Below are 26,788 nucleotides of genomic sequence, written 5' to 3'. Positions count from 1 at the left end.
GAACCGGGTCAAATAGAAAATGTTGAACCTGCGGGGAGTGTTCATGGAATATAGGGCGAGGAGGGTTCTAGAGGTGTCAAACTCAAGGACCGGTCCGTGTCTGGACTCATCCAATGGTTGGTTAACGTCTGGTACAGACCACGGACGTAACAGCGCAATAATCTTGCCTACATCCAAGAACCATGGGAATTGCTATTGTCCATCCGACACTCAGGGCTGAGCTGCTCGAAACACACCAGTCCTGTGTCTGCATCCATAATCATGCCTATAGATGCTATAGAGATAGGTTAACTTAGACCCTTGAAGGAGGACGTGCTCTCGACATAGCTATAGTGATAGACGCGTCTATCTAGTGTCACTTGTTGGCATCCTCAGGGATGAGTTTGTTCTGCATATGCCATTGTGCCACTCGCCAATCATCCTGAAAACGCAGCTAGAGCACGTCAGTGTGTTGCAATGGTTAACAGTAGAGGTCTAGAAAGAGATAGGAGGTAGTCTATGACGCATGGATAGAGTAGCATTGGACGGAAGTAACCTTGGATGAATGTTACCACTGAGGGTTTAAATAGTGATCAAATGATACACTAGGGAGGACTTTATAGTCAAGAAGTGAAGCCTATTCCGGACGCAAGATGGGGAGTGAACCAGAGAGTGGTGGAAGAAGAGAAGAAGTAACAGCAGAATCTTGAGTATAGAGAGAGAGGAGTGGAGGATCAGGCACCCAGGCAGGCAAGAGAATGGGTTTCCGAAAGAGGAAAGGCAGGGAAGACGGTCGGGGAAACACAACAGAAGTACTACAACAGAACCTGGCAATGACCAAACAAATAGATCTGGATATGTTGTCCTCAAATATAATAAAATAAAGGGAAAAAATAAATAGATTTCGAAAATAATACAGAATATTAAATCCAGCTAGTATACTATCTATATCGTAAGTATCTCCAGGAAATAATGGAACTAGAATCCACACCCCCAGCCGAGTTCCCCGACCGACCGGGCGGAGAGGGAAAAAGTAGGAAAAATCTGAGGGGGCGATTCTCAATCTAACACTTCCCAAAAGCCCTACGCCTGCGCCCTACCCCTAAGCCCTCATTTCTGCTCTTGGAAGTCAACGCCTATCCCTTCCATCAGGAATTGTTCCTATCATGGTCGACACGAGAGGTACAGACCCGTCTCTCGACGAGGCGGCCTCATCTGAGTTGCCTGTTCCCTCCGTGACCGATTCCGCCGCTCATGGTGAGTTCTCCTGCGCGCCGTTTGAAGGAGTCTCTGCTCCCGCTGGCCCCGGCAGCTCCCTGGGTAGATTGTCTTCAAATCAAACACCCTGGGGCCAGTCCTCTGCAGTGATGAAGACTTTCTGTATGCCCTGTTTGTTTCCATTCACAGGGTTGACGTGAATTTACGGCAGTTTCCCCCAAAATGTCTCACCCTCTCGAGGAAGATGACGGTTCCCTCTCGCCGCCAGCTTCTAAGAAACGCCGTCTCGAATCCGAGCCAGCTGACCTTTCACTACCACCTCCACCGACCACCTTAACTGCAGATCAAGTACCGGGAAATCAGATTGAAGAAGAATTGGCATCTGCACTAGGTTCTGGTGTTGTCGACCCCGTGGACCATCCCGTGGACCGTCCTCTAGACACGCCCGCTCCCATCGAAGGATCTGCAGAAAGCGCGGTGCCACAACCAGAAAGCAGTGCTGATATTGATTCGGACATGGCTACTGTGATTTCAAGTATCATGAATCACGCAGAACGGGTGGAGGAACAATGTGTGTTAGGCCAGCAGCAACTGGCGGAGACGTCCAGCGCGTCACCTCCGAAGGGCATGGTGTTTGTCAAAGCCAACTCACACCTGAAGATTCAGAGTCTGCCCATTCTTGACAATTTGGTAAGTCGCGACTTACTTCGCGTGACTTTGCTTACAGGATTCTAACCCGCGATGTCTCCAGTCAACCCAGATTCTGTCGCTGCTAGCCAAGTCCTCGTATCAGGAAATCACTTCCTTCGTCTCCGAACCCGAGACTGAGAGTGGCCAAGCCTATGCGACCATGCGGTCGCTGTTCGATCATACGAAAAAAGTCTACTCGAGCAAAAAGTCCTTCCTTTCGCCTACAGAGCTGGAGCTCACCGAATCCTCCCAGATCGATATTATTCGCAAAGCCAATCTAGCATCCTTTGTTTCCAGTATTTTTGGCACGCAGGAGATCGGGTTTTCGGAACTCAACGATAACTTCCTCGATGTGTTTGTTCCCGAAGGTGGCCGTCTACTCAAGGTGCAGGGTGCCTTGTTCTTGGAACTTAAGACCCAGGCGTTCATCGCATCGATGAACAATTCGGAAAGAACCCGAACCGAGCTGCTTTACGACCTGTTTCCCGATGAGTTGGAGCAACAGCTGCTCGATCGGCGTCCAGGGACTCGTCAGCTGGCTCCAAGTGAAGCGGACTTTGTCAAGCGGGCCGGTTCGCGCCGTGACATTCTGCTGAGCGACGTCAACAACGAGGAAGCCATGAAGGCCTTGCCGGACAAGTACCATTGGGAGGATTTTCTTCGGGACTTGAGCTCCTACATCACCAAGAACTTTGATACCATCAGCAACCAACAGGTCTGAATTCCCATCATTCATCTTTGCACGTGCTCGTACTAACGATGAGCCAGACGAAAAAGACCGCTAAGGGTCGACAACCATCCTCGTCCGATGGAGACTCACAGCCGTCCAATGCTCCTTTGCAGGGCCAGTTCCCCGTCTCGACCCAGCCACCTGATGTTCCCGTTGATAGAAACATGCACGGCGACTTGGTTGCGCGTGCGGCTCGTGCGGCGCAAATTGCATTGCAAGGCCACGGCTTGAGACGCTCCCAGCAGCAACAGGCCCAACAGAACCAGCAACAGCAACCGTCGCAGCAGCAACCACAGCAGCACCAACAACAGCATCAGATGCATCAACCCCAGCAACTCCAGCAGCAACCTCCTCAGCATGCGCCGCAGCAGGGGGGCCAGATTCTGCATGGCTATTCTGCTGCCCAGCCCACGGGTCAGATGCAGCATCAGCAGACTCACCAGCAGCCGTATCATCATAGTCCCGCTCCGTCCGGTTACCAGCAACCGCCCGGTCAATTAACTTTCCAGCAAAGCCCCCTGCAGGCCAACTTCCAGCAATACAACCATGTGACGCCTGCTTCGATTCCGCGACCCAATTCAGCCGCAGCCAACCATGGCTATATGCCGGGGATACCACACTACTCGCAGTCGCAGCCGACTCAAGTACTCTACGAGCGCGCGCGCATGGCGGCATCTGCCAAGTCGTCGCCTAGCAGTCGCAAGTCTGGGTTGCCCAGCCAGCGTCGGCCGTGGACGACGGAGGAAGAGAACGCATTGATGGCCGGGCTGGACCGGGTCAAGGGCCCGCACTGGAGTCAGATTCTTGCCATGTTTGGCCCAGGAGGCACTATCAGCGAAGCGCTTAAGGACCGCAACCAGGTTCAACTAAAGGACAAGGCGCGGAACTTGAAGCTGTTCTTCCTCAAGAGTGGCATTGAAGTGCCGTATTACTTGAAGTTTGTGACAGGAGAGCTAAAGACGCGTGCCCCCGCGCAGGCAGCTAAACGCGAGGCCCGCGAACGGCAGAAGAAGCAGGGAGAAGAGGACAAGGCACATGTTGAAGGCATCAAGGGCATGATGGCGCTTGCCGGTGCACATGCGCAGCCGGTTGGAATGACACACGGCCACGATATGTCGGCATCGCCACTGCCACCAGATGCTGGAGCGCATGCGGCGTTTGACCAGACAGCCGAGCAGAATCTGATGCAGACGCTGGGACAGGAGGTGCATGGTGAAGCCTTTGGGCAGCATCACCACCACCATCACCATCACCAGCATCACCCGCATCATACCCACCATCAAGACCATGTTGATCCCAATATGCATCTTGGACAATAAAGCGTCCGTCATGGCTTCTGTCTATGCTTTCGCTTAATGCCCATCTCATTCTTCTTTGCTCTTTCTCCACATGTATCAAAATGTGTTCTATGTTTTCTTTTGCGACATCTATTCTAGCGATTATATTGATTACCGATGTGACTGTCCGGGGGAGTTGATTGGGGGTCTCGAGGGTGCTTTGCTTGCTGGGGAGACGAATGGCCATGTAGAGTTGGGGCTGTGTACCAACATTGTTCATTTTTCGTAATTGCGAGGCAGCATTAGGGACTTAATGCAAGACTGTACTTTATGATTTGAATGGACTATTCGGCCAATATCAAGCATGGAAATGCTGTAGACGTAGCTAGATAGATGCACTATAGCAGCAGAATCGGGCCGACCGCGGACAAGAGCTGAAGAGACGAATGGCTCTCCGCTCCGGCAGCGCGACCCGGCCAGTCGACTCTCCGCCATCCCATCCATCTTTCCAAGTCCCATTCATTCTTCGTCTTCCTCCCACACAACCCCCCTGCAGCTTATTGCCTTGTGCTGGTAACTCAGAACCAGCGCACCACCGCCATCCCGGCTCATTGTCTGACCGCCGACGCGCTTCTTCATTCACTATTGGACTAGTTCTGGCCGGCCCTCCCTTGCTCGCCAGCCACCAACCACCCATTACCACCACTCACCTTCATTCACTATTAACACTACCACCATGGCCGACTCATCGGCTTCGCAACCTCCCCCTCCAGCTGCTGCTGCTCCTACTTCCGCCCCGGCTCCAGCTCCAGCTCCCGCAGCATCGCAAGATTCCTCCGCGACTGTCGTCCCCAAACAAGAACCAGATACCGGTGACAACAACCTGGATGCATCTATCGAACAAGACATCGACCTAAACGCAAACAACGCCGCCAACATGCCGAACCAGAATCCCGCAGGCAATGACGCCGCCGCCGCGGCCGAAAACTCCATCCCCGCGCCCACCTCCGTGGACGCTCTGGCGGCCGCCGCAGCGCCTGCCAAGAAAGAAACCAGCTTGCGGGAGTTCATGGGCAAGATGGATGAATATGCGCCGATTGTAAGATTCCTTGCCTTTCCACCTGGATTCCCCTCCTATGTCACTTTTTTCTCTCCACTACCACCCTCGTTTACTTCCACCTCGTAATTCTGTCCTATATCTTACTAAGACGAGTATCTTTAGATCCCCGACGCTGTAACGGCCCACTACCTCACTCTCGCCGGTCTTCCACCTCCGGGCAACGGCCCCAATCAAACACCACCACACCTCGCCCGCCTCCTCGCTCTTGCAACCCAAAAATTCATCGCCGATATTGCCGCCGACTCGTATCAGTACGCGCGCATTCGCGCTTCCAACAGCTCCTCCGCTAGCAACCCCATGGGCAGTTTGAACGCCGCCTCGGGGTTGAACATGCCCGCCGGCGCTGCGGGTGTGGGGTCCGCTGGTGCCGCGACAGGCGTATCAGGCGGCGATGCAGGAAAGGGCAAAGCGGGCACGCACTTGGGAATCCAGAGACCCGGGTTCGGTGGTGGTGGGTCGGGAGGTTCCGGACAGGGCCGGACAGTGCTTACGATGGAGGATTTGGGTATGGCGGTGTCGGAGTATGGGGTTAGTGTCAAGAGGGGGGAGTTTTATCGGTGATTATCTCTTCATCCCCTTCTTTTTCCACCTTGGGAATGCTTTGGGGGGTTTTGTTTGTTGCAAACATGCGGGATGTTCATGGGCATGGGCATGGGCATGGGGATATGGGTAGATCGGGGACGGGATGGGGTGGGATGTGCTGTTTTACTTTACCTTTTTTCTTTCACTTTTGCTTGCTGGCGTAAAATACTGGGCAACGGCCGAACGATATCCTGCATGTGGGCCGAGTTTGAAATATACAAAAGGCGTTTAGGGCGGAGTTATCGAGATATGATATGATATGGTAGGAAGGGCGGCAACCAACAAAAAGAAAGAAGACAATAACTGAGACAATAATAGAAGTGACTTGATGTTCTGTGTTGAAAAGTCCATTGACCTGTTAGAATTTTTATGGTCCGTCTAGTAGTAGTTTACATGCAACACGTAGATATACATTGGTGGAAGAATAAGCAGTAAAGATCTGGATATAACGCCCGAGATAATAAGAAAAGAACCTAGCCATGCAATATGAAATCACCACCTTTCTGTCCGTCTGCCTGTCTGCTATCCCTCTTGAGCTGACAATCTACCTTTCCCCATATCACAGAGGACCCAGTAAGATTCCCAAGCAGAGCACACAGCAGAATAGCCACATAGCGAGACAACCACACACAACCCGAAAAGCAATCATTTGTTCTTCGACTGCTTGTACGTGAATCTCTTCCGAGTCCTATAGAAACCATCCAGTTAGCAGTAATTCCTTTATCATCGTCATCACACGCCAATCGAATATCTCTTCCCCCCAGTACCTCCCACTCCTCCTTTTGGCACCAAAGTCTTCCAACCTCCCCAATCTTCAATATTCCACCCCAACCTCCCCAGGAGAGAAAGAGATAGGAAGAGCAAAGAAAAAGGGAAAGAAAAAAAAAAGAGAAAACTCACGCAACAAACTCCCCCAACTTCCTCCCAACCATCTCCTCCGTAATCACAACATCCTGATAAATCTTCCCATTGTGAACCTGGAACTTCAATCCCACGAAGTTAGGCAAGATCGTGGCGCCGCGCTTCTGCGTCTTGATCGGAGGTGTTCCTGGCGGAGCGGGGAGTTTGCGGGGGAGAGGGAGACTATTCAATTCATAGCATTCATTAGTATATAGGTGTATATCAAATTCGGTGTAAAATATGTCAAAGTGGCGAGATGTAGTTGATCAGCGGTGGTATTGTAATGGGGTTTCGTGTAAGTGAAAGGTAGGGAAGGGAAATAAATGCGACGACGTACGGGACGATGTTCGGGCCTGTAGGTATGCGTTGTTAGATGGGTTTCAATTTCTCCCTGGAATATGAATAGAGTAATAATGAATAGACTCACCCTTCCAGACCGAGCGAGAGAAGAGAGCTCGCGTGGGAAACATTTTGGTTTTTTGTGCTGTTGGCTTTTGGCTGATGCGGACCGGCGGGTTTGCGATAGATGATTGGGATGGGTTTGAGATGGAGCGGAGGGCGGATGGATTATGTAAGATTTTCTTTGGTGTAGGACTGGTTCATGGTCTACGATTTTATTTACATTTGTAGAAGAACTGATTCTTCGTGGTTATGGTGATTTTTGTTATTTAAGTACATGTTTGAATTTATTGAACTTCTAAAGAAGCAGGTCTATCTCATACCAAAATAAAACTGCCGAATTGGCGAGTGAGTAAAAAGAGCGAAATGCGGTAGTATCCATATCTACTCCATACATGACATCGCGAATCCACTCTGCATGAGACAAAAAGAAAAAAAAATGAATCATTTAGTTAGCATGTCCTGGTTTCGATCCAGGGACCTCCGGGTTATGAGCCCGGCGCTCTTCCCCTGAGCTAACATGCTGGGTTGATTGAAAGGAGCTATGTTGTTAAGATTATGACTCAATAGTATATGGATGGATGAATGTGTGATTGCTCCTAGATTTCAATGTGCGGCGGCGCTTCACGTGATATCAGACGTCCGGCTACAAACGGAGGTGTTTTTCCCACCTTCAACATATATTCCGGGTTTGCTGTTTGTGGTTACTATGGGGGACTGTGATTTTTTATTCATGGTTTGGTGTTGCATGAGGTATGATGAAATTATGTATTGTTGGTGGGTTCCGTACATATCCTGTGGGGAGAAAGGGTAGTTACTCGCTATTGAATGCATAGATAAGGTAGAAGCAGAATATTCCTCTATTGGGATATATTCCATGGTTCTGACATTCCACATGATCAGGTTGTCCTCTCATCGAGCTTGCCAGCTCATCATGATACCGGCAAGTGATGTAGGCATGTGCTATCGTAAATCTGTGGAGACCTCGTATAGATCACTTTGCACAAGTAGCAACTCCTTACCAAGACAGCCTCATTTTGAGTTAACACTTGAAGGATTGTTCTGCTACAGTCTCTCTTCCTGAGCACCGTATAGAGATTTTCATATTAGCCATGATTCCACTCCATCATGCAAGCCCAGCCGTTCATTCGCCCAGTGTCGCTGAGAAGACTCGTGAGAGGATTCAATGATGAACAGTATGATTGCCTCTTGACTTGGCTATTAGCCGGGCGGTTTGCATTGTTTATCTTGTTCTAGCGACGGTCTGTAGGTCGCTGTTTTCTGGCACCTTGTGGGATCTTCGCAGTCTGCTACTTGGAATAGTAGAACATAGGATGTATACCACCCTGCAGAAGTATACCACGTAGAACACTCTCTAGCTCGATATATACTTTATCGCGCTGCAGTATTGCCCTATAATGCTCTGTTTTTAAAGTGATATTTCCCATAGTCAGGATGTAGGTTATCCTGCTACCATATAGTTCCCACGGTTTAAGGAGAGGACCAACAGAGTCAGGCTATATCTTCGAGGGGATGGCATATAGCCTTGTCAAGGAGCAGACCGTAATAGATTACAAGAGATGAATAATAAGTCTGTACGGACAGCTTGATTGTTGTTCGGCTGTAATGGTAAAAGAGCAGCTACAAAAAGAAAAAAGAAATCAGATAGCATGTCCTGGTTTCGATCCAGGGACCTCCGGGTTATGAGCCCGGCGCTCTTCCCCTGAGCTAACATGCTTGGGTTGATGTTTAAGGCTCCCCACTTTGGCATTATTAACCTAAGCCTGCGAGCCATGTGCACAGCACACATTCATGTGAACATCTCCTATCCTGTAACATATGAGTTTAAATATGCTTCAACAGTATTCGGTATCAAAGAATTGATGTACATTTGTATATTCGCTAACACCAAATTGTTTCATATAGCATCTATATCGCCTGCGAGTTTCGATGCCTTGGCCTGCATATCGTACACTTACTCGACGGCAAGTCCGGACAGGATTTTGATCAAGTTCCGTATTCCTTTGAGCACATTCTCGTCCGGCCCCTGACCTGGTGTCCAACTGGCGTGGGCAAAATCGATCAGACGAAGGTCATGCACCTTTGGGGGATCCTCTTCCTCATCATCTTCTAGATCCCCCAGGTCTCCCAGATCGGCCAGCTCGGCCATTTCGGGGTCGATGTTAATATTTATGGCCTGGTGAGATTTGGTTCCCTGACCGACCGGTATATCAACCACCTGGATTGACCCGCCCTGCTGGATGTGGAATTCCATGTTCTCCTCTTCCTCGTCTTCGTCTTCGTCCTCGGACTCACCCCGTTCAGGCCGGGGCTTTTGTTCCTCCACAAGCGCATGTTCCATCGCTTCTGGATCTCCCTCATATACAATCAACACACTTGAAGAATACATCCGGCTTTCCTCCGCCTCCAGCACATGCTGTACCTTTTTCAGTTCGTCCGCCAATCTCTGGGCGACCAACTGGGAGCGGTCAACGGCCCCAGCTTTGGCACCAGCGAGGAATTTTTGAAACCCTTCTATAATAGTGTCCTCTGTGAGAGCCCGCCCATACCACTTATCGTAGCGCTTATATCCGTCTTTCTCGATAACCTCGCCCCGCGCCCCTTCGGAACCCTCGTATTTCGTAGCATAGGGATCGGTTTTACTTCCTTCGTCGCTTTCTCCACTCACGCCCGTCCAGACCTTCATCCCCGCAATCCGAAACCCCAGCTTCGAGCTTGTTGTCTCCTGGGATACAGCATCTAATTTCGCCCGCTTCTGAGGCGGCGCATCATCAGCCCATAGCCTTGCGCCCAGCTTCACGTCTAAAACATTCGGCCGCTTAAACCCCGAAGCCACGTTTTCCAGCACAATAGATATTCCTGTCTCCAGCTTCTTCCCGTTCGAAGGAACCCATGGTAGATCCTGCGCGGTACTCGCCGATCCCGAGGTTGCCGCGCTGAGCTGTGCTGGTGCGGTCGCGCTCGGCGTGCCCGATGTCGAGGAGTAGTCTGATCCGGGGAGAACAATCGCACCGGACTGCTGAGCAGCTTCGATGGCGGAGAACTGCTGCTGGTCGGCGGAGGTCAAAGTCCCTATGTATGTAGGGATAAACTCTCTGAATTCCGGGTGGAGGGCGCTAGACTCGTAAAACGCGACTTCTTCGGGGGTGCAGGGCTTTGCGATAAAGGAGCCGGACAAAGTGCATTGGACACCGTCGCTATATTATTATCACGACGTCAGTGACCTGTACCGACTCGTATGCAGAGCAGACGAACATTGCTTGGGGAGGGGGAGAAAGTAGGAGTGCTGGCCATGAAGCATCTCGTATCTTTGCGGCAAGGGCGGAGAGGCAGAACTTACTGGCCAGCGGCGGCATGGTCAAAAGCGACAAAGCTGTCGGTGTCCAGTTTCTGGGTTTTCAGGCTGTCCGACCGCGACGAAGACATATTGGGTGTCCGAAGAACTAAGGGATTATTCACTGTCCAACAGAGACCGTTGGATTCTAGACGGCATTCCGCATGAGTTGAGTCACAGGCAATGAGATTTGCAAGCGATGCGGAAGGGCGCAGGACGAGTCGGGTAAGGGAAGAAAGGAAAAAAAAAAAAAAGATGTATATGGTATATATATTTAGGCAAATGCCGGAGAAGGGTAAAAGGAGGGAAAGGAGGCAATCAAACAAAGGAGAGAGTAATAGGTCGACAGGGCAAACAAAGGGTTGGCAGAAGAAAGGAGGGACAAGCCACAGGAGGTGGTGGTGAGTGAAAAGAAGTGGTGGAAGTTGCTGGTTTTGTTCCGAGCTGAAGTGACGTGCAACCGCGGAGAATCATGCAAGCATCCGCTCTTCTTGCGCTGGACGATGGACTGACCTTTTTCCCCAAAGGCAACACAAGGCGGCCCGAGCAAACCTGCACCGCCCAGGGATCCCCGAGATGAACTCAAAGGAATGGTCGGTATTAGAAATGTAATCATCCGAGAAGGCTCGAGTGCAGCCCAGAGGAAGTATAATATCAGGCGCTACGATGCCGCATGCCGGCGATCATTCGCTGGAAGTTCTTCTCTATACTTCATCGTTCCACTGGGTTTCACCCGCGCTTTGCTGAGAATATTACCAATAACCAGCACGTCAGCTTATACTGGTGCCAGATTTCAGCCTACTTGAATATGGTGCCATAGAGAGTCATGGTCTAATTCACTCACTTATCCTTGACTAATTCTATTTCATGGTGCTGGTGAGTTATCTGCATGTTGCATCACGATAGGAGTCTATGAACGAAAGTGATATGTCATCCATACGCCCAGGAACTTCGACTGGCACTGAGTTTATTAGAGCCAGTTACACGGACAAGGCTGTATGTTCAAGTCATCGTTTCTCCTCCTTCTCTCTGGCCCTCTCATTGCACACTGTTGCGCTTTCATCTCCTCCTGCAACTTCTCACAACTTTCCTCAACTCCGGACCTGCGCTGGGATCTCTCCTGCTAGACTGTTCTGATTCATTGAGACTCCCGCCTCTTCCGACTTTCCTATAAAAGCACCAGGGGCTTGCGGCAGATGTTTGGCGTGTATGGCCTCGGCATGACCTGTAGACTCATCCTCCCAGTGCGTACTACCCCTCGCATAGCCTCGTGCAAAGGGGTACTACCTTGGGAACTGCGCCAATCAACATCTGCACCTCGCTAAATAAGCTGTCGGGCTGCCTTAATGGCAGCCTTGTCATTGACCCCTGTTTGCTCCAGCATCTGGTTCGCAGGGCTGGGCTCAGACACTCGGAATCATGGTATGCGCGAGTCAGTTGATGCAATAGATTACGTCCCTCGGAGTTACCGACGCGGGCATCTGCTCCACGCGCTGGCTCCATTGGAATTGGCATGAGGCTGGATGGCTTAGCTTGCAGCAGGGATTCCCTAGTAATGGGAAACCTTCACTGTCTCTGAATTGGTCTCCAGCAACAGGCCCATCATGTCCAGTAGCATCATGCAGCTGAAGCCTTTGCTGAGAATTGACCCCGGTTATCCTGACATACCACCATTGTAGCTGGCACCTTCATATCCTCTCTTCGCCAATGCTCCATCAGAGTGCGAATCGTAACCCCCTTTCTGTACAAGTTCGCAACATGCAGCAACATGATGCTGGCATGTGGATCTGCTCATACTTCAATATATCTCCCTCGCCTGGCCCTTGTGCAGATAACTTTTTTAAACAATCAGCAGCAGAGTCATCTCATAGTTACCACAATGGACAGCTGCCCCAGGCCAAGTATTTTCTTATCTGGATCGATTTACAAGACTTAATCACCCACGCTTGGTTCTCACCCAGAAACCTAATCGCAGCACTCAGTAACGCCATCTTCCCTCAAAATCGCCTCGAGGATGACTTAGTACTGACCTTAGCAAAGGCCTAAATGGTAGGCTCGGCAGCAGCAAGTCTCAGAGATCTAATGTGGCCCACTGTAGTGGTATTACACTATTCTTAGTCACATAAATGGCATTGGCTTTTGGTGCCTAGTCAATGGGGCATATATCGAGCTGAATCAATAATATTCATCCGTAGACGTGAATCTTCACAATAATCTTGATCTGGAGCAGTCCAATCAATGCGTCTCTTACCATTTCTCTTGAGATACGATATCACTTCATGGTATGAACGGCATCTACCAGCCTAATAAATACTGGCATGGAAGGAACCGGCTTTGTCCCAGTCATTTAACAGGTGAATCCCTCTTACTTGCTTCACTGTCAGTGCTTTCTATCACGTTCGATTCTTCCATCATTGGCTGTGAATCCAGAAAGTCTCAGATCTAATCTACTTACTGTCATTTAAATTAGAGATCTCCAAAACAATGTTTCACGGTGTTCCTCGTGCAACTTCCGAGTTCCAACCCCCACACGTCCAGGTTACCCCTCCAGCTTTTATCTCTCTCTTTTAACTTCCCTCGCTTTCCTCCATCCCCTCATCCTCTTCTTAGGGGCGATTCCTTATTCTTCATCTCATCTCAGGGGTCTGCTACTGCACTCACGATGTCGGACTCTCAGGATCCTTCAGATACGGGCAAAGAGCTTCCTTTTCGCCCAGCTGCATCGAAAACCATCAATGATCCTCAGAAGACCGACCAATTACCAGAAACACCGGAAGATAAACCAGACTCAGCCCCTAACAGCCCTAAATCCCAGTCACTCGAGGAGTTGCCCATTGAGTTTGACCAGGCCAAGAAGAAGAGGAAGAAGAGCAAGACGCGCCCCAAGAGCAAGCGTGGAAAGGTGAGAACACTAAATGATGCAACGAATTGCAGCCAGACTAAGTTCTACAGAACAAGCCAACCGGCTTCGAAGAGTACTACGTCGACGCGCCCATTACCCCCAAGGAATTTAGCGCTGAGAAGGAGCTCTACAATGTGTAAGTCCCCAAATCTCCATTTTTAGCACCTGCTAACCGGAATATGTGTGAAGCTCGCGACCTCTCACCCAGTAAGTCTTGCCACCTCATGGATTTGGCTCTCATACTGACTAGTCCAAGCCGAATTGAGGATGCCCTTCTGCGCTATCAAAAAAATCGGCGGTTGGAGTCGGACAGAAGAGATGTTTTCCTGAAATATTTGGCGTATGGCGGGGTGAACGTGGGTCAGAGGATGTTCGGTGGTTTGGATGGCCGTGACCTCCAGCAACTGGACAGCGAAGAGATCCTACAAGCGCGAGCAATGACCAGTGTAGGCAAGGACAGATCTAATCTTACCGTGGATTTTGATGCAGTCGTTCGCGGGTTTCTGTAGGAGCTACACACACGCCTTGAAACTACGTTTGACTGACTCGTAATAGGACCTCCTTCTTTCCATACTATTACAATCCTGAAACCGAAGATATGATTAAGCTGGCGACAGTCACCATTCGAAACTTTCTCTCCTACCTCCTTTACCACGATGTGTGCCCGGAGTACAAAGATAATATCGACCAGGCCAGGACATCGTGCGATATAGCTACAAGGGAGCTGTGGAACAATCACCAACTCATGGCCAAAGCCCCTGGTGACTTCAACTCGTGTTGCTCCTTGCTTTTCGGTGGCGAGCTTCATGACACATATGTGGAGGGCAATCAGTGGAAAAACTCCAAGGATGAAGCGCCTCGCCTGACGACTGAGACAGCCCGCAAAATCGTTAAGTTCGCCCTCGCTGGCGCGGGAGAAAACCGGCATGCCCTCAAATTTCAGGAATTGACCGAGAATGATACGCTGTGCGCAGCTCGTATTGAGGATATTGATGGGTTCGAGATTACCGCTGTTCATCCCCCCGGAGAAGACGTCCGCGAGTTCTATCAGACGCACGCTCCTGATCTTGTTCCCGTCGGAAAGCTGCTAGCAAGGGCTTACCGAGATCCAGGTATGCCTGATTTCGACCTCAGCCCGGAGGAGCAAGTGGCACAGCAGCCGGAAAAGAGTTATGAGTTCTTTATGGAGGACAATATACTTCAGTACTGCTACCCGGGAATGAAGGTAGTCACTCCGGTATGGGAGCTGAACTGTGGATTCCATTATTTCGAGGATGCGTATAGAACGTATGGTTCCAACTACACCCCTCTCGTGAATGACTTGATGCTTGGATGGAAGGAGCCAAGAGATTTAGCCAAAGCAGAGAGTGATGGAGAGGATGACTCGTCTGTTACTCTGTGAGCATCGCTAGAGCAGGCCTGTCCCGGCAGCTCAATCCGTAGGCTTCTAACAGCTACTAGTTATCGCATTCTTATCTTAGTCATGTTCATTTCTAGATAGTCGAAACAAATTGATTTCTATTGGAACATATATTCATAGCATGTGCATCAACTCAAGGCTTCAGCATCGACTTGCCGGTAGTCTTTCTACCCTCCAGATCGGTGTGAGCCTGGGCAACCTCCTCCAAGGGGTAAACCTTGTGGACCTTGGCCTTGAGCTTGTTAGACCGGAGAAGCGAGAACAGCTCATTGGCGTAGAACTCGAACTCCTCGCGAGTCTCAATGTAGCCGAAGAGCTGAGGCCGAGCGACCTTGACACACTTGGGGGAGAGTTTCCTATAAAGCCATCAGCATCGCACCTCACACCATTAACCATAGTAGGAATCAACTTACTGCAAAGGCAAAGGCGGCACCGGACCACTAGCATTGCCAAACCAAACAATAGTACCCTTGCGCTTAACGCTCTCCAAGCTTCCCTCCCAAGTATCCTTGCCAACCGAATCAAAAACTACATCGACACCCTTACCACCCGTAATCTCCTTCACCTGCTTCACCCAGTCCTTGCCCTCCTCACTGCGGTAATCGATCACCACATCAGCACCCAGACTCTTCGCCAGCTGGCACTTCTCAGGGCCACCAGCCGTTCCGATGACCTTCGCACCGATGGCCTTCAGCACCTGCGTCATCAGGGTTCCCGCCCCGCCAGCCGCAGCATGCACCAGCACCCACTCATCCTTCTGCACAGGGTACGTCTCCTTCGCCAACGTGAGAACCGTCAATCCACTGAGGAATGACGCCATCAGGTTCTCGTCCGTGATTCCCTCGGGGATCTTGATCGTCTTGGCCATCGGCACCGCCGTGTACTCGGCATATCCGCCAGTGCTGAGCCAGGCGACCCGATCTCCGACTTTGAAGTTGTAGGGGTTGGGGCCGTCTCCCAATGCGACGACGGTACCGGCGCCCTCGCGACCCAGGATCTCAGGCTTCGCGGAGGGGTAGAGGCCTGTGCGAAAGTACGTGTCGATGTAGTTGATACCGGAGATGTTGTTCTTCACGAGGACTTGGCCTTCCTTGGGCGTGGGGACGGGGTGGTTGGACTTGAACTCGAGAACCTCGGGGCCGCCGAGCTTCTCGACCAGGACGGCCTTCATGGTTTGAGGGACAGACATGGTGGTGAGGGTGCGGATGGGGGATGCGATGGTGGGGTGGAGGTGGGAGTTGATTGCGGAGAGTCGTTGAATTGCTGGGGAAGACAGTGTTGAGGTAGTAGTTCTTGTAGTGATGGATGGGATAGAGGATCGGATAAGACGAGGAAAGACGCGATGGAGGGGCATTGGATAATCGGGGGTATTTCTAGTTGCGCGATGAGGGGTGGGACAATAGGTGGGTTAAGTATATCCGGATAGTCGGGTGCGGGGCGAGGTGGAAGTTCTTCCCGGCTACGATTGACGGAGCTGGACAGTCCTGCTGGTTGGGTTTTGCCGAAAGTGGACCGCGACTTGAGGCAGTCGATTCCCGTCATTTGAAGCTTGATTTTCTGCGCTTCTTCCCCGCAGTTCTTCATTATTCTGTGTTGCGCTTGCGGATATTGGGTCAGGATGTCCGATGCATCTCCGCACTGTATCACAGGGATCTGAAGCAGACCTTTCGGTCGCTGTTTGCTACTACAATCCTTGATATTCGCTGTTTCAACTATTCGGCTACTTCTTACCTACTCTCTCGCAATAATTCCAGAGTTCATTGAATGGCCACCTCTTCATCCGACGGAGTGACGCCATCGGCTGCAAGTCCGAACCGTCGGGAATATAGCTGACTAATGCCGACTTCCTGCCGACGGACCGTGCCGTACACAGCTGAGTCAGTTCTTGCATAGCGACATTATTCCTCCGTGCATAAATTCCCGATCGGGACATATACTCGTGCTTCTCCAGAAGCATTCCGGATTGTCTTCATCCTCCATCCATTGGGCCTTCACCCTCTTCATCCCTTCCGCGGACAACTTCATTATGCATTATCCAGTTCAGCCAGACAACTCAGCCCCCCCTGTGTCACCGCCTCGCTATGCAAATTGCCACCGTTTGCTCTTTCACCGTCTTTCCCACTGATGTCATAGCAGTGTCGCTTCCAACAGTGAATCGTATATCATTGGAAGCTACTGATCTCCCCAGCATCATCGGTCAGGGGCCATGCAGCTCATCCCAAAAGGTGGCACCAGTAGCTGATGACGCCCAATGTGCCGAGTTGCCCGGTATCCCTTGAGCGGAGGCTGTGTGGCTTTGCCAAAAGGCGTGTCGGGCTCACGACGTGCTGTGCCTACTGTATACTAGACCAACAATCATCCACGCCAATACTCGAAAGTGGCGCCTTTCCCGCAGACTAAAATCTCTTTCGCCCGTCAGCGCACCTAGTCGGTCGACGGAAAGCGGGGATAGCGAATGAATGGATCTGCCAGCACAGGTTGTCCCACAGTCTGACAGACCACACTTGACCTCACCTGCATAGGGATGGGATGGTTTCATGAGCGACTCCTTGTTGACATGGCTAAAGGAGATCCATTCGTTCCCAACGCTTGACGTCTGGCCACGATCGCCATGTTTCAGGGCTAGCGGGATTGATTCGTTCCCTGTTAACGCCCAATGTCTGAGCCCAGGCCCTGATAGGGCCACCATCCCCGGAGAGGCGCTGCCCGACCAGGTTTCCCATTGGGGTCTGTCTACTTTATATAGCCTCTCGAAAAATCTCTTCGCAACTCCCCCGATTCCTGGGATGTGTACATCAGAAACTAACCTCTCCGTCGCTTAATACATAATTCTAGCCGCTCACAAAGGACCCCCAGGCCATCTGACTGTCTCATCTGCGAGTTGATTGACTGTTCTCTGTTCCATCTGGATCACTCCCGTGCCAATTGCTGTTTGCCGAACGCTCTTGTGTGTGTGTCTGCTATTTTTTTCTTGCTCATCCTTTCGAGACCCTTCTCGAGTGAGTCCGATGATTGACGGATATATGATGCCAACTGCCCGGAAAGTATTTCTGATCCACCGTGCCACCGCAGGATAGCCCCCAGGACCGATACTTTCCCGTTGGAGCTTTGCTTTTCTTCGCTAAAAGTTCTTTGTTCTTCTGTTTCTATTACCAATGTATTCTACCTCCAAGATGAGCTTGCGCTGGCGCAAGAAGACCCACTGGCCGCCGTCGCCATGTGCGGAAGACGAAGTTGTTTCCCTCTCCCGCGAATTACACGGATTATCCCAAATTGGAGAAATGCCCGGACTCGAAGGTGTTTGCTCCCGCGGATCTGTCGACCAATACCCAGTCCTTGTGGATGTTTTCTCTTACTCTTCGTATGAGGAGACGACCGTCATCTATGAGGACTTCAGCCGTGACAGCAGCTCCGAGGACAACGTAGGGCCGCCAACCCCGGTGGATGAGAAACAGGACCCGATGCTCTACCTTGTCGGGGATGACCAGGCAGTCTCGTTGTCCGCGCCACTTGCAAATCGAGAGAAACCCCAGGACCAACCCAAGAAGCCAGCTGTTCAGAGGCAGGACTCTACGACGCGAGGCCGCCCCAGGGCGGATACTAGAGCCCAGAGAGACAGCCCGCCTAAGAGGGATACAGCCCAGAGTTCACGGGATGCCTCGAGAGCTTCGAACATACGCACCCCTGCCGTCACACAAAGCAAATCTACTCCATCGTTGCCCAGGCGATTTGGGAGTGTGAAACATGGCCGCTCCGCCGACGCCCTCACCACTAAATCCGGCTACCAGTCCGACTCGGCTACAGTCAAGTCCCAGACCAAGCCTGAACCTGTGACCAAACCTGCCGCACCTCAAACGGACAAAAAGTCGCCCACTGGACTCTCCGTGGCAGAAAGGCTGGAAGAGAAAATCCGCCAGAGACAAGAACTTCGTGCCAAGGGAGGCTCAAGCGATGCGCCGAAGACGCCTAGTCCCCCGTCTACTGATCAACCCAGTGTCCCGGTTGAACTTCCCGCGGAGCCATCCATGACCCCTGCTGTCACTGCGGCGCCGGAGAGCACCGCTCCGCAGACCCGTCCTAGGTCCACGTCGACTCCCAAGGAGCCAGCTACTGACCGCCGTGCGGATGAACATGAGGCGTCCTCCTCAGCTGCAGCCCCGGCACCACAACTTCCAGCACGTCCGGGATTGGCCACTAAGCCAGCAGGCCGATCAATCTCAAGCGACAAACCTCAGTCAACCGCTCAGCTGCCAGCCCGGCGGGCCGTATCTTTCCTAGATGACGTGCCGCAGAGGTCCTCGTCGCTCCCACGGACTCCCGAAGATATTCCTGAGCCACCACCACTACCACGCCGACGGAGCTCCTCACAAGACGCTGTTCGCCATCGAAGTTCATCGCAGGATGCTGTCCGTCAAACATCGCCCAAACGGCCATTTTTCCTCCCTCCCTGCCCCAGATCGACTCCCATCGCCGGATACCAGGACTGGCACACAGTCAAGGGACTACCCCATTTGAATATTTGCCCGTCATGCATGAAGCAAATGCGCAAGTCGGAGTTCCGCGACCACTTCGTCCTAGCCAGTCCCCGACCCCGTGGAGAGAAAATCCGCTGCTCCATGAGTGAGCCCTGGACCCGACTGGCGTGGATGCAGACGCTCAAGAAGCAGCTAGACCACCTCGAACTGCTGCACCAAATCACGCGGCCACCCCTCAGCATCAAGCCGTGCCCGGGACGCATCATCACCGAGCAGCACTGGTACCGGATTGTGGACCCGGAAACGAACATGTACCTCCCGCAGTTCAATGTGTGCTCTGCCTGCGTGCGGAACCTACGGGTCCTGATGCCGCAGCACCGTGACACCTTCAAGCGGAGCTCCACCAAACAGGAACGAGCCTGTGACTTTCTGACAGACAGCCCGCGGTTCGTCCGGTACATCGACTGCCTAGACATAGCGGCCAATCGCGCCGACCAGGAACACATGCTGCGCCCCGACGTAACCGAGTTCCTCTCGTACGCTCGACGCAAGGTAGTGCTGCGGGACTGTCGGCGGGACCGACGGATCCTCAGCACGTGGCACTACATGCCGCAACTGCCAGAGCTGACAGTGTGCGAGGACTGCTACGATGACGTGGTGTGGCCGTTGGTCCGGGCCAAACATCCCATCGCGCGCAAGTTCTCGACGTCCATGCGACTGCTCCCTGGCGACGGACCGTCTCGGTGCCGCGAAGCAAGCTGTCAGCTGTACTCCCCGCGCATGCGCGCCAAGTTCGCAGAGGCGGTACAGTCGAACGACCTGATGTATCTGAAGCAGGTGGCGCTGCGCCGGCGCGACGCCGAGCAGCGCTACCGGGACCGCGAGGAGGAATTGCTGGAAGACGCGAGTCGAGGATACGACGTGGAGGGAGAGATGCGGCGCAACGTGGAGGAATGGAAGCGAAACGAGTAGTTCGATACCATGTATTTCTTTGTTCGTGTTTGTGTGTGTGTGTGTGTGTTTTTGTCAGGAACACGCCTGTATGTTAGTGTTGATGATACCTGTACACCTGATATCCAATCCAATCCATCAATCATCCTCCTTCCCCCCATCACTAGAACCACCACCAGCATTATTAGCAGCATCAACAATCCCCATCGCCTCCCCCAACCCAACAACCCTAAACCCCCTATCCCTCAAAACCGGCAACACCCTCCTCAACCCCTCAACAGTCCAACTCCTCCGATCATGCATCACAACAATACTCCCCTCCCTAACCAAACTGCTCACATGCCACGCATTCACCCCCGCCCACCCAATCTGCGCATCATGCGGATACACACTCCCAAGCACAATCCTATACCCAAGCCCCTTCACAAACTCCCTCATCCACCCGGAAAAGAACCCCGATCCAGGTCTAAACCACTTCCGCACTACCCCCCTCCCATCCCTCGGCCGTTCCACCCCAACCTCCTCATACACCCTCGCAATCACCCCCTCCACCTCCTGCACCTCCTGCTCTAGCACCTCCCTCCCCAAAGACACAGATGGCTCGTCGTGCATCGCGTGGTTCCCTAGTTCCATCCCGCTCTTCACTAGCGTGTGGAGTATCCCCTCCCGGCCGGGGATCTGTGACCCGATGAGGAAGAATGTTGCCCGTGCGTTGTATTCTTGGAGTAGGTGTAGGATGTCGAGGGTGTAGGCGCTGGGGGCGTCGTCGATGGTTAGGGCGAGGATTTTCTCTTTCGGTGCTTCTTTTCCTCCGTTGTTCTTGTTAGTGTTGGGCAGTGGTGGTATCTCCCATAACGTATCCGGGTACTTCTCCGCCATGGAGCGGATGAGGGCGTGCGGCGGCCGGTAGATTATGTATAGGGGCAGGAGGGCGAGGAGGATGAGGAGGAGGATGAGCAATGGGAGGAGCATGGTTAGGGTGCGGGTGCGGCGATGTCGGGAGCGGAGGTGTGGGATGCGTGCGATGAGGGTTGTGAATGGGATGGCGAGTACGCGGAGCGGGAAGAGGAGGAGGGAGGTTGGGTGGAGGCGGGGCATGCTTTGCTTTGCTTTGCTTGTCTTTGGACTTTGGGGGTATGTGGTGTGGTTGGTGGTGAGTATGGTGTGCGGAGGTGAGTTGGGTGTGGTTGTGGTTGTTGTTGTTGCTGGGTGTAGTATTTGTGGGTGGGAGTGGAGGGCCGGTGTAGCGAGTGGATGGTGTCAGGCCATGGTGAATATGTGTCGGTGGAGGAATTTCAAGGAGAGTTAATGTGAAGGGTAATGTGTTCGACGATGCGATGTGGTGAGGAGGTTGAAATTGGGGAAATGTCAGGAGGCGGAGCGGAGGTATGCGGCGATCCCGTTGGAGCATGTCTGGTATGTAAGGAAGGGATCTAGACCTTGCTAGGTTAAATGCGACAAGAAGATGGAGTTTAGATATGCAATACAGTATTCTGCCATAATATGTCTGCTATGTAACTAGGTATTATCCTACTAACCCCACCACCTCTCCAGGCCATTTCTTCCCCCATACAATCGCCCGCGGTGGCACGCGACCCCCAACCGGCGCCAGCACCCGGATCTTGCCCTTCTCCGCGTCCACGTCCGCCACGTACAGGAAGCCCATGATGCTGGCATCGCGCACATCTGCCGGGCTGGCCGTCGAGCTTGCATGTGTGATGGCCAGCAGCGAATTGGCCAGCGCTGTCGGCGCAGGAGGTAGCACCTTCTTCAGTGGCACGTTGGACGACCCAGTCGGCGTCACCGTTTCCTTCACCGGTCCAGCAATCCCAGGCAGCGTCGGTGCTACCGGGGTCTCTTCCTGCGGAGTCTGTCCCAGATCCACGTCGTTGCTCCCGCCGGGGAGGAAGGCATCGCCGGTACCCAGCTGTGACGGGTCGTACTCATCTTCGTCCTCCTCTGCTGAGGCGATGGTGTAGTTGTAGACCGCTAAAGCGCCAAAGTCCAGCTGCTGCGCATGCGGCGACAACGTAACATTTGTCGACGACGACGACGCAGACAGTGACAGCGCCGCCGATGCCGTTGAAGGGATTGGGTTGCCGAAGAAGTATGTCCGGATCTGCGACTCACTGACAGCCTTCATGAACGCCGCATCGCGATCAACACAACCCCCGGACTTGGACAGCTTGATCACCGAAATGCGCTCATCCGACGCCGCTGCAGACGCACTAGCCGTAGGCTTGTTATCAAAGTTCTTCATCATGATGCTGTACAGTCGCTCGGAGCCAATAACCAGAATCGTCGTAACTGGGTCAAACCTGTCAGCGCATACACCCTCACCAGGATCAAGAAAAACTCACTCGCAAACTCCGTCACAATATGGTTGATCATCTCAACATTCCCAGCCTTACTCTGACTCAAAATCCCCGGCGTATCCACAATAATCCCCGTCTCTCTAGCATCCTCATCCTCGGCCATCCGCCCCGTCACCGACAGCGCCAACCTCGACACGATAGACTTATACACCGATCCATCGGCCTCCAACGGATTCTGCATCGGATAAAAGTACACCAAAGGCAGTTTCACCGGCACCGCACTCGGCCCGGACATAGGGCTACTTCCCCAGCCTTCCTCAACATCAATCATCGTCCGGAACGCCGTAGCCGTCAACGTCCCCGGAACACTCAACATGCCCTCCGTAGGATCTAAATTGACCACCAGCGGCTGCCGTCCCACCTTGGTCGCATACGCCGTCAAGATCTTCGACAGACTCGTCTTGCCCGCGTCTTCAGGTCCGAGAATCAGCACCCGCGGGCCATCCTTCCCCGTCGCCTTGGCCTCCTGTCGTAGCGTCTCCAGCGCAAAATGCACGTTCGCATATTCAATCATCGGTGTTTCCTCCGCCACGTACTCGCTCTGGCAGCCTCCCGCGCCGAGTCCGCGCGTCGCTGTCCCATTCGTTCCTCCCGGGGCGAGACTGTCTAGGCCGGTGATGGCCTCTCCGGCGCTGACTTCTAGCGTACATCCATGCCAAGTGTAGATTGCTGCTTTGGTGCCGGAGAAGGTGTAGGTTTGGGAGGGGGCTAGTTCGGTACCGAAGAGTTCGGCGGTTCCGGCTAAGAGCTAGTTCTCCAGGTGGTAGATATGTCAGTCAGCTGTCTCTTTTTCTGAATTGGGGAGAGATGGAGATTGCTTGAGGGGAGGGGGGTTATGGTAGCTCACCTTTACGCGGACGGTCGTGCCAAAGGCGACTTCGAACCGCCACTCGGAGCCCTTGGAGAGACTGATCTGAGAGGGCGGGGCGGGGGCGAACTCGCGGTCCGCGGAGGGCTGTGTTAGATCGAGACCGGGGAGCGACATGGCATCCGCCTAGATAATTGGGTGTTTTATCTGGAGGTTGGTATGCGGACTGGAGTTTCTGGTAGAGCTCCGAACAGGCGGAGAGAATGACGATGTTTAGCCTGTTTGCAGGACGGAACCGTCCCGACTGGTTCGCGTACGCAGGACGCCCATCTTACTATTATCTTAGGTTATCTATGTTATACTTCAAGTGCTATACGAGATACCTACTATGGCAATGTTCAATTCATAGTTACTGCATATCCATCATTTGCAAATCTACCTAACAATGACATAACTCCGAACACAATCCAGTCAAACCATCCCGATTGCATCACGACTCCAGGGTGCAGCCCCGGTCCAAATGGTGTAGAACAGAAAATAGAAAAAGGAAAAGAAAACCACATTATAGAGGCGTATATCAGGTATCCAGGAGATAATAAGAAACGGCATAGATAATGAACGAAACGAACCCAAGGCTTTCCTCGATCGCCAGGACCTCACCGGCCAATCCCCCGTGCGAACCACATCACTCGCACCCAGACGGCATCATTAGTAAAGAAATATTCGCGGCCAATACGATACATCAAGAATCACTTCAATTGGGACTTAGGGATCGTGATGCGCTCGGGTGGATTGGCCAAAGCCTGAACTCGGATGAATTCCAGAGTAGGGGCAAATTGTGAACGGATAAGGAACAGCTTCGGCTGCCTGTCCATTAAGCATTGTTCAAAACCATAGCAGTTGGGGAATAAGGGGTAGATTTTCCAAGGGGGTGGAATCGATGGCGGATTTGTCCAGACTTGAGCTGGACTTGGGCAAGCCGACACGGCGCATAATCACGACAATTTTGCTTCCAAATTGGCTAGGGTGTTTAGAAGAAATACGGAATAGAGGCGCTGTGAAGCAGGTTAGCAATATACTTGAAAGATTTGGCGCCATGCAAGACTTACGCAAGCGCAAAGGCAGCCGTAACGCCAACAAGAGCACGGTTCCGCACGCGCTCCTGCTTGAGCTTTTCCTCCAGAACCTTGGCCCGCTTTACACGGAGGGTCTTCGATTCCTCATCTTCTTCCTCGTCATCGTCGCTGAGCACTTCCGTCTTGCGCTTCTGAGCTGCCTTAGCCGACGATGGCTCCGCCGTCTCGGTCTGAAGCTTGACCGCCTCTTCTACCATTTCTTTCGCCTTGGCGATCATCTGCTCGGTATCGGCGGCAGACGGTGCCTCTGGAAGGCTGATAGGCATCTCAACGGAAACGGTGGTCTGGGAGGTTTTGGCCTCGTCAACAGTCTCCGCGTTGGTCTCAACATCGACCTTGACCTTCTCACGTTCCTGCTCCTCCTTCTCCTCGGGCTCTTCCGCACGAGCAGCCGTCCTCTTCGCCTTGGATGCGGATGCCGGTTTCTTCGGGGTAGGAGCGGGCTTCTCGTCGCCGTCCACTTCAACGCTCTGATGAACGGTGCCGGTGACCGATTCCGACTCCACGGTGGAAGCCGTCAAGTCCAAAGAAGACTGAAGGCTGGCGTTGGCAGCACTAGTCGCCGCGGCGTTGGCCTCTTTCATGGCGCGAGTCTGGCGGGGCTTACGCGGGGAGGTCGATTTCTTGCTTGGAGAAGCAGACCGTCCCCTACGGAGGCGTGGTGCAGTGAGAATGGCCGGGGCTTCGATCGGCGGCAAATCAAACCGAGGTGGCGGGGTAATTTGCTTCTTCGCGGACGAGGGACTTTGGACGATGTCGGTAGGATCGAGAAGGGCCCTAACCCAGTCGTACATTTGATACTCCTTCGCTAGCTCAAGGGCTACAAGTAATCAGCACAATATTCATATCTGCTGAATTGTGATACTTACCAAGCAGGGGCGAGATCCAAACATTACCGGCGATCTCGTCTTCGCTAGTCTCTGTCCGGGTCTTCAGGTACTCCCGCTCAGACCGTTCTTCATCGAGCTTTGCCCAAGGGAAGGCAATCTTGAACATTCCGGTAGCACTGACAAATCCATCTTTGCTACGTCTCTATAGCGACAGGTCAACAACCATTCTATGACATCACGTTATGGTTCGTTATCAGCCATCCTTACCATCAAAAAGTAAGTTTCGGGATGCTGTTGAGGCGAGTGTGAGGGGAAAATCTCGGAGCCCTTGAGGTCTCTAGGCAGCGGCGCGCGCAAGTGTGCATACTCGAAGGGGCCAAGGTTTTCAGGCTTTGTCGCATTTGACGTGCCAACCTGGGTGGGTTTCACGGCGAGGTTGGTCTTTCCCAGACGACGGCGCGAAAGAAGTTCATCGTCTGATGTCGCAGGAGGTAGAAGGAGACGAATTAGTCTGCGCACGCTTTGGTGGAGATATCGGCATGCCACGATCGAGTCTGAGCTCGGGCGCTAGCTGGAATCATAACTTACAAGCAGGAGCCACGTCCGCAAGGATGAGAGGGTTGTTTTTCTTCGGCAGTGAGCGCACCATGATGAATGATCAGGCTCGCGAGCAGGGTCAATGGAGAAGCGAGGGGTATCGGATGAGGGTTGGTGATGAGAGAAGATGCGTCGCCAAAACGGCGGCCACGTTGCAGGCGCGTCTGTCGGCGCTCTCCAGGCGAGGTAGGTCGCGAAAGCAAACACGGCACCACAAGAGGGCGCACAGAGACAAGCACCGCGGGTTAAGATGAGCGGGTGATGGACAGGAACGCTCAGGCAGAGAGCCGCGACGACCCAGGTGATAATGGAATGGAAGTCAGGGCGCGGGTTCGATAAGCAGGATCAAAGAAATGCGTAGGGGAAGGAAAATAATCAGGGAATCGAAAGCAAATTGGGGAGGGCGATTGATTCCCACCGTGACCGGCTGTGACCGTCTGGGAGCCCCCACAGTACCGCGCTACTGTGACACCACTGCAGCATTGAGCCAATCATAATCTTAGTTTTTGGTGGGACAAGCCAAAACAGCAAGTATCTGCGGTGCCGGCCCATCCCCCGGTATCTGTTGTGACGTGTTTGGCTCATCATGGTATCGCTGCCTTGACGCCTCACCGCTGCCGGTTGTCCCCGTGACGCCCATCCATTACGATTTTTGTTGTTTTCGGGTTCCTTGCAAAGTTGCAATGGGTTCCATGGCTGCGGTTCGCGTAGAGTATCTACTTTTTCTACCAGAAGAACCTTCCTTTACTGGTTCAAGTCCAAGGCAATGATTTGACTGTATTGGAATTGATTCATAACTTGTAGGTGCTGAGTTGGGCCACCCGCATATACCATGCATAATGTCTATGCGCAATATGCCTTGAGTTGGACATTCGGGCAACTTGGATTCGAATGAAACACGCCCACCATGTCTGCAAAGCATGAAACAGCTTAACCACTGGCCTAGTATTTCTTCCAATTGCTGAAGCAACTTTTCCAAATGAGTAATTAGTACTACTAGTACTGAACCTGAGCACTCGAACTCCAGACTTGTCCAAGACATAT

At 52.6% G+C, this 26,788-nt stretch overlaps 10 protein-coding genes and 2 non-coding genes across 12 annotated transcripts; 4 read left to right on the top strand and 8 right to left on the bottom strand.

The window, feature by feature from the left end:
• Positions 1–1,054: 1,054 nt before the first annotated feature.
• On the top strand, positions 1,055–4,247 carry BO88DRAFT_402901 (putative MYB DNA binding protein (Tbf1)). The gene is made up of 4 exons (XM_025706226.1): positions 1,055–1,236; positions 1,409–1,887; positions 1,949–2,602; positions 2,656–4,247. Exons 1-4 carry the CDS (start codon positions 1,146–1,148, stop codon positions 3,934–3,936), a joined length of 2,505 nt encoding a protein of 834 aa, XP_025565338.1. The 5' UTR covers positions 1,055–1,145; the 3' UTR covers positions 3,937–4,247.
• A 148-nt stretch (positions 4,248–4,395) lies between these two features.
• On the top strand, positions 4,396–5,934 carry BO88DRAFT_433510 (putative TFIID and and SAGA complex TAF10 subunit). The gene is made up of 2 exons (XM_025709427.1): positions 4,396–4,993; positions 5,117–5,934. The coding sequence occupies exons 1-2, from the start codon at positions 4,631–4,633 to the stop codon at positions 5,573–5,575; spliced, it is 822 nt and encodes a 273-aa protein (XP_025565337.1). The 5' UTR covers positions 4,396–4,630; the 3' UTR covers positions 5,576–5,934.
• A 140-nt stretch (positions 5,935–6,074) lies between these two features.
• BO88DRAFT_486047 (mitochondrial 37S ribosomal protein uS19m) lies at positions 6,075–7,002 on the bottom strand. Its single transcript, XM_025712389.1, has 4 exons — positions 6,924–7,002; positions 6,834–6,849; positions 6,497–6,679; positions 6,075–6,284 (listed from the first exon to the last, which is right to left on the bottom strand). Exons 1-4 carry the CDS (start codon positions 6,964–6,966, stop codon positions 6,242–6,244), a joined length of 285 nt encoding a protein of 94 aa, XP_025565336.1. The 5' UTR covers positions 6,967–7,002; the 3' UTR covers positions 6,075–6,241.
• Positions 7,003–7,348: 346 nt separating this feature from the next.
• BO88DRAFT_t63 lies at positions 7,349–7,420 on the bottom strand. The gene has a single exon. It is a non-coding gene; the product is annotated as a tRNA-Met (tRNA).
• Positions 7,421–8,561: 1,141 nt separating this feature from the next.
• BO88DRAFT_t62 lies at positions 8,562–8,633 on the bottom strand. Its single transcript has one exon. It is a non-coding gene; the product is annotated as a tRNA-Met (tRNA).
• Positions 8,634–8,752: 119 nt separating this feature from the next.
• BO88DRAFT_402899 (inositol polyphosphate multikinase) lies at positions 8,753–10,504 on the bottom strand. Its single transcript, XM_025706225.1, has 2 exons — positions 10,257–10,504; positions 8,753–10,113 (listed from the first exon to the last, which is right to left on the bottom strand). Exons 1-2 carry the CDS (start codon positions 10,340–10,342, stop codon positions 8,871–8,873), a joined length of 1,329 nt encoding a protein of 442 aa, XP_025565335.1. The 5' UTR covers positions 10,343–10,504; the 3' UTR covers positions 8,753–8,870.
• Positions 10,505–12,912: 2,408 nt separating this feature from the next.
• BO88DRAFT_478266 (uncharacterized protein) lies at positions 12,913–14,554 on the top strand (the record flags this gene model as incomplete). Its single annotated transcript, XM_025711989.1, has 5 exons — positions 12,913–13,152; positions 13,203–13,288; positions 13,342–13,359; positions 13,409–13,657; positions 13,708–14,554. 5 exons carry the CDS (start codon positions 12,913–12,915, stop codon positions 14,552–14,554), a joined length of 1,440 nt encoding a protein of 479 aa, XP_025565334.1.
• A 151-nt stretch (positions 14,555–14,705) lies between these two features.
• Positions 14,706–15,761, bottom strand: BO88DRAFT_335143 (quinone oxidoreductase family protein; the record flags this gene model as incomplete). The annotated part of the gene is made up of 2 exons (XM_025702832.1): positions 14,706–14,928; positions 14,986–15,761. The coding sequence occupies 2 exons, from the start codon at positions 15,759–15,761 to the stop codon at positions 14,706–14,708; spliced, it is 999 nt and encodes a 332-aa protein (XP_025565333.1).
• Positions 15,762–17,745: 1,984 nt separating this feature from the next.
• On the top strand, positions 17,746–20,243 carry BO88DRAFT_360898 (uncharacterized protein; the record flags this gene model as incomplete). The annotated part of the gene is made up of 2 exons (XM_025703862.1): positions 17,746–18,659; positions 18,867–20,243. 2 exons carry the CDS (start codon positions 17,746–17,748, stop codon positions 20,017–20,019), a joined length of 2,067 nt encoding a protein of 688 aa, XP_025565332.1. The 3' UTR covers positions 20,020–20,243.
• BO88DRAFT_451222 (chitin deacetylase CDA4) lies at positions 20,137–21,096 on the bottom strand (the record flags this gene model as incomplete). Its single annotated transcript, XM_025710619.1, has 1 exon — positions 20,137–21,096. One exon carries the CDS (start codon positions 21,094–21,096, stop codon positions 20,137–20,139), a length of 960 nt encoding a protein of 319 aa, XP_025565331.1.
• A 381-nt stretch (positions 21,097–21,477) lies between these two features.
• BO88DRAFT_402895 (cleavage polyadenylation factor subunit CLP1) lies at positions 21,478–23,286 on the bottom strand. The gene is made up of 2 exons (XM_025706224.1): positions 22,359–23,286; positions 21,478–22,305 (listed from the first exon to the last, which is right to left on the bottom strand). The coding sequence occupies exons 1-2, from the start codon at positions 22,885–22,887 to the stop codon at positions 21,524–21,526; spliced, it is 1,311 nt and encodes a 436-aa protein (XP_025565330.1). The 5' UTR covers positions 22,888–23,286; the 3' UTR covers positions 21,478–21,523.
• A 925-nt stretch (positions 23,287–24,211) lies between these two features.
• BO88DRAFT_335325 (KilA-N domain-containing protein) lies at positions 24,212–25,796 on the bottom strand (the record flags this gene model as incomplete). Its single annotated transcript, XM_025702840.1, has 5 exons — positions 24,212–24,236; positions 24,291–25,137; positions 25,187–25,349; positions 25,415–25,701; positions 25,736–25,796. The coding sequence occupies 5 exons, from the start codon at positions 25,794–25,796 to the stop codon at positions 24,212–24,214; spliced, it is 1,383 nt and encodes a 460-aa protein (XP_025565329.1).
• Between the last annotated feature and the right edge of the window lie 992 nt (positions 25,797–26,788).

This window comes from Aspergillus vadensis, assembly GCF_003184925.1.
Source record: "Aspergillus vadensis CBS 113365 unplaced genomic scaffold BO88scaffold_5, whole genome shotgun sequence".
Lineage (NCBI taxonomy): Eukaryota > Fungi > Ascomycota > Eurotiomycetes > Eurotiales > Aspergillaceae > Aspergillus > Aspergillus vadensis.
Note: the sequence above shows the minus strand (reverse complement) of the source record. Positions and strands in the feature narration are given on the sequence as shown.